We start from the raw sequence: 15,413 nt of genomic DNA, 5'->3' as shown, positions 1-15,413 counted from the left end.
CATGGTATTTTTGGTTTTGCTATGAACTAGCCAATCTCACCTGAACTTCCATTTGCCATTGAACTGTCTTATCTTCCTATTAGCGTCTTGTTCATCTCCATGGCCGTAGCCAGCTCTGAGGCCCCCGCGGTCCGGACCTCGGTCATTTTTAAGAGCTGAAAATACAATTGTATGCTAAATATTCAACTGGATAAAAAAATAAAGAATAACATTAAAACGTCTCCGTAAAAAGTGCATTGTTAATGATGTTAAATGTTGATTCTGTCTCTGTTTGGTGCGCGCGGCTCTGAGACCAAGAACACAAAAGCGAATGAGCGCACGCGCAACTCGGGGGAGGAATGCAGTGCAGGAGACATGGGGTTTCCATGGTAACCATCAGCACACTTTTTCATGAAGCTGTTAAATTTACATTTTTGAACTTCGTAGTCAGCTGGGATAGGCTCCAGCTTGCCTGCGACCCTGTAGAACAGGATAAAGCGGCTACAGATAATGAGATGAGATAAGATGAAAAAATAAATGTTATTTCCCAGCTTAAGGTCGATTCCGTATCGTGAAATACCGTGACCTCGGCCCAGAGGCCTCGGTCAGTATTTTCAAGACCTCGGTCACGGTATTTCACAATACGGACCCCCCCCAGCTGGTAAATAATACACACACACACGATGGTGTTGTTCCATCCCGGGTTATGAGAGATGCGTTACACTGATTCTGACAACATGATGACATCGTGGCTACAGCCTACAAAAAAAAAAAAACTTACGAATGAGTAGGTACGCCTTTTCAACCAACAGGGAACAGGTTCTTGAACTAATTCCATTCAGGATTCTTTGAACAAGAACAGAATCCGTTCTCTGTGGGTCGAAAAGGGATAACGTCCCAGTTTGGTTATACTAAACATAGGCACGAACGGAACGCTGCTCAGCCAATCAAATTAGTGAGTCTGTATATTACTGAACTGTTGTATAATTAGGTAATCAGCTGATTATAGCAGAACCAGGGGAAAATGGTGCATTCCAGGGCCACATTCAGGAACCTGTGGTGTAATGTGAACGTGGCCATGTTTTGCCTCTAGTGGCTTTCCATATAGGATGCGCCATCAAAACCCTATATTCAATATCTTGAAAGAGGCCAAAGAGGAGCTCAAGAGGAGCTCATATGACTCTCTGAGCAGATCGGGTTTACTTTTCAGGTTTACTCCGGACTACATGTGCAGCAGTGCAGTTGTAGCCTGCCTTGTTTGTGATTTTAAAAATAAATCATTCACTAAGCCAAAGCAATAGAGTGGAAAGTTTCAACTTGTGTTTGCCTTGGATAACTTTGCCTAAAACATGGTGGTGTATACTGATTTTTTTCCCAGAATGTTTTTGTGCATCGGTGTAACGGATGCCAGATTGTTAATGTATCTCAGTTCCATACGCTACATGGTTAGAGGATCTTTTATCCTCATTGCTTGGGCCAGATCAAACCATTAAACAAGCTTAAACTATTCTTACTCTTGCCACATACAGGATTTTTTTTTTTTTTCAAAAGTGATGATATTCAGTTCAAACACCATTAAAAGTAATTTCAGGAATAGATCTCTTGTGTGATGTGTAATTCACCCTCTCATTTAAATATGGCGGAAATGTTTGGGCGCGCGCTTTGCGCATCACGGACCTCGGTGATTTTAAAATGCTGCTCCGGCCCTAATCATCTCTGCCCCTTTTTCCCTCAGCAGCAGGGTTTGAATCTCCAGCTATGCGCCGCCACATAGTGCGCTTGTCAGTCGTCAGCATCTTTGTCGCTTCGTTCATTAACCGCAGGTTACCGCATCACTGATTTTATCTGAGACGTTAACGAGCATTCTAAACAATTCTAACATGTCAGAATGTTTATGCAGGGGCTCATGGGAGTTGTAGGCGCGTAATATTACACTGCAATGCGTTTATTATATCAGATGCCTTCAGAGAAAACTACAATTAAAATATATTGTCATACCACAGAATAAACCACCCGCCAAAGTGGCTAGTGGGACTAAAGTCATTACCCGCCAAAGCCCAATTTTACCCGCATTTGGCGGGTGGGCGGGTGCTAATGTAAAGCCCTGGTGTGTGTGTGTGTGTGTGTGTTCACTGCTTCAGATGGGTTAAATGCAGAGGATGAATTTCACTGTGCTTGAAGTGTGCATGTGACCAAATAAATAAATATCTTATCTTAAAAATTGGGCAAGAAACTGTTCATAGGCTTTCATGGGTCCGTTGCTATTGTTCCAGATGGCTCTGGCCTATCGAAGGGCTTTACCCATGAGAAAGGAGAGAAATTTAGCTATGTTGTGCTCATCAGACAGGTTAGGCATGGTAGTGAAGTACATTGAGCACTGGAGGAGGAAACCCTTGCATGCGAGCGGATCTCCGGCGAATTTCTCCTGGGCAGAGAGTTGTAGCACTGGGCTCGGAGCTGGTTCGGAACGCGGTAGGAGGGCCTGCAGCATCACAGTTGCTAGTTGTGACATCCTGGTGTTGAGGTCAGCTAGCATCTGCTGATACTCTCCTAGCAAGCGTCCCTGAGCGTTGAGAGCTGTCTGCTTCGCCTCTTCTGCTACATCCATGATGGTGAAGTATCCTGTCACAGTGCAGGCACTTACAGATGTATGCACAGAAGAGGAGTGTAGAGCAAACAGTGAACAAGCCAAAATGTGAGATGTGAATCAGGGTCAAAGAACTAGCAGTGGTCAGGCAAATGGCAAACAGGGCAAACGAGGACAGGCAAGAGAGCAAACAAGAAAGGAGAAGCTAAAGTCGAGAAAACGTGCGTCAGTCAGAAATAAACAAGGCTCGGTATGTACTGGGAAAGGCAGAACGATACTTCACAGTGAAGTGGTGTGAGAGTGGGGTTTAAATAGGCAGAGGGACTAACAGGGTGATGAGTGACCACTGTGGTTAATAGTCGGGAGACAGAGGGCGCTGTGAGTTCTGGGAAGTGTAGTTCATAGAGTCCATGTTTGTAGTTTGGTCAAAATCGGCAGGTTTACTGACACCGAGTTCTTCATACTTTCTGGTTTCTTGCTAAAATGACAGGCTGTGGGGTTATTGGGTTTTTTCAAGAGAAAGGGAAAGAAAAGGAGTCACTGGTGAAGAGTGACTGTTTATCGCAGCTGTGATGTCAGTGAGAACAGGAAATAACTTGTCTTTTGGATGTTACACAACATTAAATATTCACCGTAAACTGTTAAAATGTCCAACATTTCATTCGTTAATAAAATAAATCTTGTAATTGTTGGTAACTCACTGTGGTTCTACAGTCCACTTCAGGGTGATGACACTGTGTCTTTGTGTGCCACATCACACCACCACGCAGTCTGGAGTGTGTGTTACTCTTTACATGTTGTATTGACCTTTTTAACACTTATTTCTCCTCTCAGTTTCTTCCTCTGGTCTTTAACCTGATGTGGCTCATTACTGGTTTCAGAATGGAAGTAAACTGTTACTGAGTTGTTGAGATGGTGCTGGTTCTGTGTAGAACAGTTTCTGTACAACTGAGCCATCGGTTCCTGTAGAACTGGGCATCGGCTCCTTGGTTCTTCCTCTTTTGGGCCTTTTTGGTAATACAGTCAGTGCTGATTTTCCTCTTCAGCTCCTGAGAAACAGCGATTCCTGAAAGCGTGAAGGTTTCCACAGCCGTCACATTCTTGTGCAGTGAAGGGTGGTGAGGGTCGTGGTGTGTGGAGAATGTTGGTGTTCTTCAGAAGTCCACCATCAGCTCCATAGTTTTGACTATGTTGAGCACCAAAGGTTCAGTTCAACTTCCTGTCTGTATACATACTCCTCTCCGTCTCAGGTGACTTCATACTTCAGGGGTTGAACAGAAGAGTGTTTGGAGATGGAGATGGTTATTGTAGAGGAAAAAGAGCAGTGGGGAGAACACATCCATGCAGAGCACCAGAGTTCCACATGTGACTTTCTCTTGCCTCACCTGGCAGGTACACTGAGGTGGGACAGTTAGGTGTGAAGTAGTGTAGGAATAATTTTATTAAACACCAGAGTCCACTGCAGTATGTGTTCTCTCTGTGTTTGTTTATCCTTCCTCACCTTTAACATTTTAACACACAGTGTCTCTCCATCTCAGTGCTGATGTTTTTCTAAAGCCTTTTAACCTCTGTGTGTGTGTGTGTGTGTGTGTGTGTGTGTGTGTGTGTGTGTGTGTGTGTGTGTGTGTAATGAGTTCACCAGCTGTCCCTTGGGGAAACTCACACTCGTGCTCTTGGACGCTCTTAACCTCTTTACACACTCGCATGTTTATTTAGGAAAGATTAGGAACGTAAAAGCATTATAACCAGACAGACAGATGGATGCAGAGATTCTGTGTGTGTGTGAGAGAGAGAGGGAGAACAGGGTTCTAACTAGGCCTTTTCAGCGTATCGGGCCAATACGTAGTGTTTCCTTCCCACTATGCCCACAATATTGCAAATGCCTGTAAAGGTTGCCGCTACACTAATAAAAATACCTGTCAGTCTTGAAAATGTGGTCTTTTGTTTAATTTTTCTCTTGTTATCCCCACGCGGCGGTGATGGCGCGCCACCATGCGAATGTTCTACACTCGGACATGCTCCACTCCCCGTCCATGTAAGTGCCCAGTGTATAGCTGCCCGAGTAGCTCCATGTGGAGATCATCACTGATCATGCTAGTCCAGTTTACCTCCTTCCTTATGCTGTGTTTGCGGTAAAGTGCCATCCGTGTGCAGAGGCGCTGATGCCCCATGCACGTAACTCACACCAGTCCCCAAGTTAGGTCTGGATCGTCATGTCCTGTAATTGAATGGCTGAAGTTGAAAATAAAGCTGACACTTGGTGAACCTCAACTGGTTGTTTTATTCTTATTCCATAAATATGTCACTAATATAGTTGAATATTAATTATAATAAGTCTTCAGTCAAAAACAATCACAGCAACTTTGGGCAAAAAAAAAAGATCTCATTAATGTTACCAAAAAAGAGTGAGTTTCAGGGAAGCCTGCAAGTGCCAGGAAATGCACTAGAATGCATCTCCGAGCATGCAGAACCCGTGAGCTTTCGCCTTCGGCCCCCAAACCCCTGGCCGTTATGACTGGTGTTACTACACTGATATTTTAGTCTAGTTAGAACCCTGATAGAATGACAGGAAATGTCCAGATTGCTCTCTCTCCACTTCCTGTGTGATTGTCTGTGGGAAGTGTCCTCACCTCACATCACTAACCTGACCTGCTCATGCCAGTTTCTGCTTCACCCGTCGGGAAGATCAGGACGATGTTTCTGTCCACACAGGCCACTCAGGTGCTCGTTCAGTCCTGTGTCATCTTGGGATTGGACGACTGCAACTCGACAGATCTGCCTCTGAGTTCCATTCGGCCTCTGTAGCTGATCTGCAATAAAGCCACATGTCTTGTATTTAACCTTCTGAAGTTCTCTTACACCCACCCCATTGTTTCACTCCCTTCACTGACTTCCTGTAGCTTCTGCATCATTATTAAAACACTGATGTCCGAGACCAAAATTGGAGCAGCACCCACTTACCATAAAATGGTTCTCACACCTAGGAGATGGAATGAACTTCCCTTGGCTGGACAACAGCTGGATCACTGACTGTCTTCAAACAAAGATTAAAGACCTTCATTAAGAACCTAAAGCTGTACGGCCTTCCGATTTCATAAAATCAGTGAAATTTAGTTCCGTCTGAAATATGGTCATTGTGATATATGTTTATTTCTGTAATGTCTCACAAAATATCAGGCCATTCTGTGGCTGGGAAGTTATTTAATTTGAGGGGATTAAAGCAAATAATGTGCATGCCCATATGGAAAAGATGTAGATAAATCTTATAAAATTTGTATGTCGTTTGTCTGAAACTTGTATGTAAAGCATACAACAGTGAAACCAGATCTAAGATCCTTAGTAAATTTGAACAAAATGAAACTTGTATGATTTGCGTATTTATCAGAACAATATATGACAGTCATGCAAAAGTGGCCACTTTCAGGAGTAAATCATATTCCTTATACGATGCACAATACATGAAACATAAACTGAAGGTGATGGAAAGTTATATCTTTTTTTATAAGTTTCTTCTATTTATTTTCCATATGGGTGAAATCGCTCGCTTGGTGCAGTCAAGCAGACAGAGGAAGTCCGTGTGCGCATGCGCAGGTTTACCTTCTTCTTTTGGATTTTACGGCAGCTGGCATCCACAGTGTTGCATTACTGCCATCTACAGGTTTCCCTTTGAGCGTGCACTGACAGTTCCATCATTCTGTCGCTAAACGAACAGCTGATCACACCGAGGTGCTCGCTGAGCGCCCATATTTATTAGTTTGGTTCTGCGTTTCCTTTCCTTCGTATATAACATAACGTCTTTTCTTCTCGCTTTCCGTTACTGTAGTCGCTCTTTCACGTTTCATTTGCACACTCACGTCCTCCATTTTTCTCTCCTGTTTCAAATTTGTATCCCTCAATGCCTTGCGCGAACGGGGAAAGCCCTCCACGAGATGCATGACGTAGTATCCTGAATTGGGTCATGGTGAAGCAGGAAAAAATAGTGGAGAGTTTAGAGCCACATGGCTTTAAATTCATTAATTGTTCTATTTAAAAAAAAACTAATAAAATTGGAAGTCTGTGATTCGAATTCAGTAGCTTTCAGTCACTAAACAAAAATAATTGAGTGTTGGGGAAAATTATTTTTATGACCTACACTTGAAAACTCTGAAAGGCAGTACAGCTTTAAACTAGCACTTTTTCACACTGTACTCACCTCCTCAGTGGGGTTTTTAGACTGACGGTGCTCTTATGCTGTATTTGAGGGGAAGCTGTAACTCGTAATTCCCAACCTGAAACTGGTAAAAGCCACAGAAAACAACAAGAACTTTACATTTTAACTTGTTGACTTGAAATATTCTTCTAAACTACCAGTTCCTTTCCTGTTTACAATGACATCACATCAGCGTGGCTGCTCACACTGTGAACCGTGTAAAGGTTCCTCTTTACTTTTAAATGAGTTTATAGCAGTACTGACTTTAGATCAGTTCTTATACAGACGCAGCACTCGGTTAAATGTATGACACTCTAATAATCACTGTTCTGAGAATATATCAAACATTAGTGTCATCACTAACATTAGCCAAGTAGCTTGTTCCAAATGCCACCTGCTGTTGTCTTGATTGTTGCTAACGCTACGCGCTGTGGTCTGTTGATGCTGTGCTGTAAAGTTCAGTCCAGAATGTTGTATAAATGTTTGAAGGTCCTGCAGTAGAATACAACCGAAAGACACTCAGGACTGTAAATGTGAACATGCAGATTAATGAAGCTCTATATGAGCGTTACATGCTCTGACATTCTCCCTGGGTCACCACCTTGTCGTGGTGGAGAGCCTTATGTGTTCCAATGAACCTGAGAGCAAAGCCATCTGGAGCCTTTGCTCCTGGTAGGGTCACCCATGGCGGTAAGGTCGAAGGGGAGGTTCCAGACGAAGAGCGACCCAAACAAGTCCTTCAATGGCAGAGTGGGTGGAGGTAGGTGGCAGAAGTGCACCACAACGGTCACAAAGGCGGAAGAAGGCTGCAGCAAAGAGAGGCCACCGATTGTCTTGATCTTCATGCCATTGGAGTCTGGCTCTCTCTCTGCCAAGAACAGTGTGGTGGCTGCCAGTGCACCAGTCTCCCCACTCTAAACGATTCCACGCACAGGCGTTCTCCTGACACCCCCCACACACGCACACCCAACCCCTCTTCAAGTCCTATGGCGATCAGGAAATGGTAATGGGAGCAGGACAGTGAAGTCTGGGAGCTCCTAGTCATGCACTGGCACATAGGCGGTGGGTGTCTGATTCAGTTGTTTTGCTCTCGGACTGAGGCAGAGAGCGCATCTCGGTAGCAGCACTCACATCTGAGCAGTCCTATTGAGGATCCTCTCTGCTCACCCCACAATGGGGAAGGGGCTAGAAAAGGTGCCCTAAAAATAGCCTGCCTCTCAAACCTGGCTGGAATACCGCACCCACTGGGTTCACCTCATAGCGGTCGAAAACAAAAAACAATAAACATTGGAGCCTGGAATGTGAGGACTCTTATGGACAGGGCCCCCAATGATCGCCCCGAAAGAAGATCTACAATAATTGCTAGGGAGCTGAAAAGGTTTAACATCGACATTGCTGCCCTGTCTGAAACCCGCCTGGCCGATGAGGGGCAACTGAAGGAGGAGAAAGGTGGATACACCTCCTTCTGGAAGGGAAAGCCAGCAGATGAAACCAGAATCCATGGAGTGGGATTCGCCATCAAGAACTGCCTTATCTCCCAACTCTCTGAATCTCCAGTAGGCATCAATGAACGTCTCATGACACTGCGCCTGAGGCTCTCAAACAACCAGATGGCCACTGCTGTGAGTGCCTACACACCAACCCTGGACTCACAGGACGAAGACAAGGAGGCCTTCTATGCATTGCTTGACCAGGTCCTATCGAACATCCTGAAGGAAGACAAGATCCTCCTACTTGGGGATTTCAATGCCAGGGTTGGCAAGGATCATAAGCTCTGGAAAGGCACCCTAGGCAAAGAGGGTGTTGGAAATATCAACTCCAATGGAACCCTCCTACTGTCAAAGTGTGCTGAACATGAGCTGGTCATAACAAACACCCTTTTCCGCCAGAGAAACAGGTTCAAAACCTCCTGGATGCACCCTCGATCAAAGTGCTGGCATCTCATTGACCTATGTGATTGTCAGGGCTAGAGATCGTAAGGATGTTAACATCACCAGGGCCATGACCTGTGCAGATGATTGTTGGACAGACCATCGCCTAATCCGCTCCACAATGAACATCCAGGTACATCAGAAAAGGAGGCCCCAAAGGAAGCAAACACGTCCTAAATTCAACATCGACAGCTTGGGGGATACAGAAAGAGTGCAACAACTTCAGAAGACCCTACTTGAACGACTCCCTGAAGAATATCCTGAGGACGTGGAAGAACACTGGAAGACCCTTAAGACCATCTTACTCGAGACCTGCATGGACACCCTTGGCTACAAGACCAGGAAACATCAAGACTGGTTTGACGACAATGACACCGAAATAGAACAGCTAATCGATGCCAAAAGGAAAGCCTTTTGTTCTTGGCAGAATGACATCAATTGTAAGGCTAAAAGACAGGCCCACTCCAAGACAAAGGCACTTGTCCAGCGCAGGGTGCGAGAGTTAAAGAACCAGTGGTGGACAGAGAAGGCCTTGGAGATCCAGAGGCTTCTTCAATGCCACCAAAGCTGTGTATGGCCCAAGTTATCGAGGCCTCAATCCCCTCCGCTCCAAAGATGGGCAAACCCTGCTGAAGGACGAGGAAGGGATCAGCTCCAGATGGGAAGAACACTTCTGGGAGCTCCTGAACCAAAACACCACAGTTGACTCAGAAACCATCAACCAAATTCCTCAGCGGCCCATCATGGAGCATTTGGATGACCCTCCCACTGAAAGTGAGGTCTTGGGTGCCATCAGGAGATTGAGTAACAACAAGGCCCCTGGACCAGATGGGATTCCAGCAGAAATCCTCAAGCAAGGCGGGCCCAAACTCCTCAGTCACATCCACAGCCTCCTTTCTAAGATCTGGGAGGAGGAGAAAATCCCTGCCGAACTCAGGGACGCCCTGATTGTCACCGTATTCAAGAAGGGAGATAAAGCGGACTGTGGCAACTACAGGGGCATCTCCCTCCTATCCACCACAGGCAAAGTACTGGCCCGTATTTTGGCCAACCGACTATTGCCACTGTCAGAAGTGATCCTCCCAGAGTCACAGTGTGGCTTCTGCCCCGCCAGAGGAACCTCCGACATGATTTTCACAGCTCGCCAGCTGCAGGAGAAATGTCGAGAGCAACACCTACCCCTGTACATGGCATTCATCGATCTTACAAAGGCCTTTGATTCCGTGAACAGACCTGCCATCTGGTGCGCTTTATCCAAGATCGGATGCCCAGACAAGTGTCTGAAGATCTTGCGCCTACTACATGATGACATGACCGCAACCGTAGTTGGAAATGGTGGCTGTGAAACAGCCCCTTTCAAAGTGCACACCGGTGTCAAGCAGGGCTGCATCATTGCACCAACCCTCTTCTCCATCTTCATTGCCACCATCCTCCACCTCACCAGCCAAAACCTACCTGAGGGTCTCAAGTTCATATACAGGACAGACAGCGGGCTCTTCAACATCAATAGGTTTAGGGCAAAAAGCAAGGTGCTCACATCCTCCATCATGGAGCTCCAATATGCTGACGATAACGCCCTAGTGGCTCTTTCTGAAGCGGACCTCCAAAGCATCATGGACGCCTTTGCCAGAGCCTACCAACTCCTGGGACTTGATATTAACATCAGGAAAACTCAGATACTGTACCAACCAGCCCCTGACACACCCTCCAAGGCCCCAGCAATCCATGTGGACAACAACACCCTGGAAAATGTGGACCGATTCATGTATCTTGGCAGTCTTCTATCCACAAGAGCTGACATTGATGCAGAAATCCACCACCGTATAGGGTTTGCCAGCGCAGCTTTTGCTAGGCTGAGAGACAGGGTCTTTGACAACCGCGAAATCCTGACCAAAACCAAACTCCTGGTCTATCAAGCCATCATTCTTCCCACCCTGCTCTATGGAGCTGATAGCTGGACTACCTACAGTAGACATCTGAAAGCCCTGGAGCAGTATCACCAGCAATGCCTATGCAAGATTCTCAGGATCAGCTGGGAAGATAGACGGACTAATATCAGTGTCTTAAAGGAAGCCAACATCGCCAGCATCACCTCAACTATCGCTAGGCACCAGCTACGATGGGCAGGTCATGTAGTACGCATGCCCAACTACCGCCTTCCAAAACAGATTCTGTATGGCCAACTAAAGGAAGGAAAGCATACCCAAGGAGAGCAGAAGAAGCGGTACAAAGACATGATCAAAGTACACCTCAGAAAGTGTCACTTCAATCTCAATAACTGGGAGGAGGCTGCCCTCAAAAGAGATGAGTGGAGAAGGATGGTCCAGGGTACAGCACACCTAGAAGAGGACCTCCACCGTGCCGCAGAAACTAAAAGGCAACTGAGGAAGGAGAGAACCACCACCAAAACGGCTCCTCAAACCCAAACCACCACCTCCAGGACAACAATCTACATATGCCCCCACTGCAATAGAGACTGTGGATTGAGGATTGGCCTCAACCGCCACCTGACGACCCACAAGTGACCAGACTCACCGTCAGGAGGACAATCATACTCGTTACGAGTGATCACTGATGATGATGACATGTTCTGACAGTAAAAAACACTTTCATGGAGGGGTCCATGATTTTTCCCCTTCCTACGTCAGACATTCCGAGATGGGAAAAGACATCATAACAACTTACACACTCCCACCAACGCAGCGGTCGTCCCTCACCATGAACCAGCACGATGATTTCTTTACTGGTAGAGCCTGTGAGCACTTCTGTATGTTGCTCAGGATAACTCTGTGTGTGTGTGTGTGTGTGTGTGTGTGTGTGTGTGTGTGTGTTATAGTTCATTTGTATGTATTTATTGTGCTTGTTTGTGTCTGTATTTATTTTCAGCCCGTGTGTGGAGCAGGGAATGGGTGATGAGTTTAACCTGATGGATCACTCTGATCTCTACATTCTTGACTTCTGTAAGTGCGCACTACAAACAAGTGCACAATTTTGTACACTCTGATTACTCAAACTGCCTCTCTCTCTCTCTCTCTCTCTCTCTCTCTCTCTCTCTCTCTCTTTATGTCTGTCTTTATGTTGCAGTTCTTCATATCTGCTGAGTATCACCATGTAAAATCATTTCCATTTCACACACACACACACACACACACACACACACACCCCACCCGTATGGAGGTATGAGTTATACTGAGACTGAAAGGAAGGCTTACCTATAGGTTGTATTCAGTCACATGACTTTTGTTTGCGAGTTTAGTTCCGGTGAATGAAGTGGTGGTCAGGGAAACCGATGTAGCTGCCGTAGTGTAAAGAGCGAGTGAGACCGTCTCTGATTATTTTTGCAGTTTAGAGGCCAATGCACAGTGAAGATCCCTTCAGAAAGTTGCTCTTTGCGATGCGATTAGATCCTTACACGCTACTAAAGAATAATTTTTCCTCCGAGTTGGAAGACGATCCATCCGCCGAGTTCCCCGACATCTCAGACTCCCTGGTGCTGCAGACATCGTTCTACACGGGGACACAGACGGAAACCTGGAAGAGCCTGGAGGAGAACAACTTTTCATATGCGTCTGGGTTAAAGATCTGGGGATCAGGACACTACAGGATAAACCCTGTATCGTTTATGCCGGGTAAGGAGGAGTTTCTGGGCTTTTGTACGCGTCTTTGCGTTGGTTGCTAGGACGCTACAGGTTTTAGTCGATTCCCAATCCTCCTGTTCTTCTCTTCCAGCTAAATCATCACGAAGATCCACAGAAACCCCTTTAAAGTCCTGGGCTTTACACGCATTACTACACGTTAGTTTACAACATGGCGATCAAACAGTAAACAAAAACACATCTGAGGACTGAAGCGTCTCCTGAACTTCAGAACGTCACGAAATAACGGAAAATGGAGAGAAAAGTGATTTGCGAATCCAAACGAAATAAATCAGAGGAATTTACAAACCTTTCCCAAAGTGATCACTGCAAACTCGAGCGTTCTTTGACTCCGCCCCCTTCCATCACAGGGAACAGTTCAACAGCCGCCTTTCTCGTCGTCTTTTGGTCAAATCCTTTGCTCCTTCACCCTTTATCACTTCACCGGGAGCCCAGAAGAAACTTTTACCAGTTTCACAGTTTGATCAATTTAAACAGCACAAAACAATGTAAGTGTGGGGCAATTTAATGGCTAGCAAGGCACCGCAGTGACAGTAACGCTTTGTGAACAGTGAGTTCAGCTGACCACCACTTCCTGTCTCTCATATCTAATGAGGCGGATGTGACATTCAGTGCCACCCACCTATTTCATGCATTTTAACTTCTACTGTGTGTGTGTGTGTGTGTGTGTGTGAGTGAACACATTCTGTATCAAGTATAAAGTCATTAAATTAATTCACTTTCTATTTTATTTTCTTGCTGGATTTAAACTCAGTTTTTGAGTCTAATTTTATAATTTTTGATTTTAGGTCCAAATCTGAAGACTTTATGCAAATTAGCTGTAATTCAGTACAGTTTGGAACAATCAGGACTGCCACATGACATCAGGTGAGACGCACGCATGCTTGCACTCACTCACTCACTCACTCACTCACTCACTCACTCACTCACTCTCCTCCTTTTGGTGTGTTAGGGATCTCCTTGACTCCTGTTATTCCCCAGAGCACCTCGTACCATCACACACTTACTCCCTCTGTGTGTGTGTGTGTGTGTGTGTGTGTGTGTGTGTGTGTGTGTGTGTGTGTAATTAGAGCTAGAGATAACAATCTGAACCTCAACCCTTGACCTTTCATCTGGTCAGAGTCAGAGATCAGATAACACAATTGTGTACGCGCGCACACACACACACACACACACACACACACACACACACACACACACACACACACACAGAGTCCAGAACTCAAATACAGAAACGCGTCGGTGAGGGTGGGAATGACAACAGTGATTGTTGATGGTGATGCTGATGTGGTGATGGTGGTGATGGTGGTAGTAATGATGGTGATTATGTGGATGGTGATGATTATGGTGGAGAGGGAGAGTGAAAGAGAGACAGACAGCACCAGAGAGAGAGAGAGAGACAGAGAGAGAGAGACCGACAGACAGAGGCAGAGAAAGAGAGTTAGAGACAGACAGTGAGAGAGAGACAGAGAGAGCAAGAGACAGACAGAGCCAGAGAGAGAGTTACAAACAGAGAGAGACAGACAGACAGAGCCAGAGATAGACACAGAGAGACAGACAGAGAGAGACAGACAGAGGCAGAGAGAGAGTTAGAGACAGAGAGCGAGAGACAGACAGTGCCAGAGAGAGACAGACAGTGCCAGAGAGAGAGAGACAGACAGTGCCAGAGAGAGAGAGACAGACAGTGCCAGAGAGAGAGACAGACAGTGCCAGAGAGAGACAGACAGACAGAGAGAGAGAGAGAGAGAGAGACAGACAGAGGCAGAGAGAGAGTTAGAGACAGAGAGCGAGAGACAGACAGTGCCAGAGAGAGACAGACAGTGCCAGAGAGAGAGAGACAGACAGTGCCAGAGAGAGAGAGAGACAGACAGTGCCAGAGAGAGAGACAGACAGTGCCAGAGAGAGAGAGACAGACAGTGCCAGAGAGAGAGACAGACAGTGCCAGAGAGAGAGAGAGACAGACAGAGCCAGAAAAAGAGAGAGTTACAGAGACAGACAGACAGACAGTGCCAGAGAGAGACAGACAGACAGACAGAGCCAGAGAGAGACAGACAGACAGACAGAGAGAGACAGACAGACAGACAGACAGAGAGAGTCAGACGGCAAGAGCTGCTCAATTTATTCAATTTGTTTTTGCCTCCCCAGACAAAAACAAAAAATAAATTATGCAGGCTCACAGACTAAAAAAGTCTCTCTGAGACACACACACACACACACACACGTGCACACACACACACACACAGAGTCCTAAATCCCATCCCAAGTTATAATTGCCATAATAAACATTAACCCTTTCCTCTCTAAGTGTTGCACTCCAGTGTTTTTGCACGGCTCTTCCTGATTGGCAGCTCTGCTAATGTAATATAATCAACACTACATGTCACTGCAGTGCAGTATTGTGTGTAATACTGTGTGAAATATTTGTATAATATCAATGATTATATCGTACATCACACAAGCCGAATAATCAGTGTAACTCGGAGAGAAGTGTGCGCTTCACTCACTGTAAACTGTGTGTTTCCTGTAGGTGGGAACTGGCTGCCATGACAACCAACAGCACCATCAGCCGGCCCATCTTCTCATCTCATGGATAAAAGCACACACACACACACACACACACACACACACAGGACAAACTAGAGTTTATTGACACTGAACATTAAACCACTTTATTCACGTTGTGTTAATCTGTTGATTTACTGTGCTAATGAGGGTCGTAATCTGTGAGTGTCTTTTACTCTGTATGTTATTGAGTGTATTAATGTGTGTGTGTGTGTGAGAGAGAGAATGAGCATGGTGTTAGTGTGTGTGTTTACATGGTGTAGAAATTAGATGGTAGTGTCCCTAGGTAGGCAGCATGTTTAGGCAGCACTAGTGCACTTCTGAAGGAAACCTTTGAGGACCCTCCTCATTTTGCCCTAATTTGAAGGCATCATATGACCTTCTCACCGTAAGCGATCCCATAATAAGTGAATCACTTAAGGAGTCATTTACAAATGTCAGTGAATCACTCAAAGCTCACAGTGTTATTTGTGTTAATAGACTTTTGGAAGTTGTTGTTGTTGTTGTAG

General features: G+C 45.6%; 1 protein-coding gene across 2 annotated transcripts in view; it reads left to right on the top strand.

Annotated features, from left to right (window-relative positions):
- The window catches only part of klhdc3 (kelch domain containing 3), a 56,547-nt gene extending 41,529 nt beyond the window's left edge, over positions 1–15,018 (top strand). For both annotated transcript variants that reach the window (XM_060925055.1, XM_060925053.1), the window contains 3 exons: positions 11,573–11,646; positions 13,131–13,209; positions 14,870–15,018. In XM_060925055.1, the coding sequence (XP_060781038.1) occupies positions 11,573–11,646; positions 13,131–13,209; positions 14,870–14,936 (220 nt within the window). In that variant the 3' untranslated portion in view covers positions 14,937–15,018. The remainder of the gene's footprint in view (positions 1–11,572; positions 11,647–13,130; positions 13,210–14,869) is intronic.
- The last annotated feature ends 395 nt before the right edge of the window (positions 15,019–15,413 follow it).

This window comes from Neoarius graeffei, chromosome 7 (assembly GCF_027579695.1).
Source record: "Neoarius graeffei isolate fNeoGra1 chromosome 7, fNeoGra1.pri, whole genome shotgun sequence".
In the NCBI taxonomy this organism is placed as follows: Eukaryota; Metazoa; Chordata; class Actinopteri; order Siluriformes; family Ariidae; genus Neoarius; species Neoarius graeffei.
Note: the sequence above shows the minus strand (reverse complement) of the source record. Positions and strands in the feature narration are given on the sequence as shown.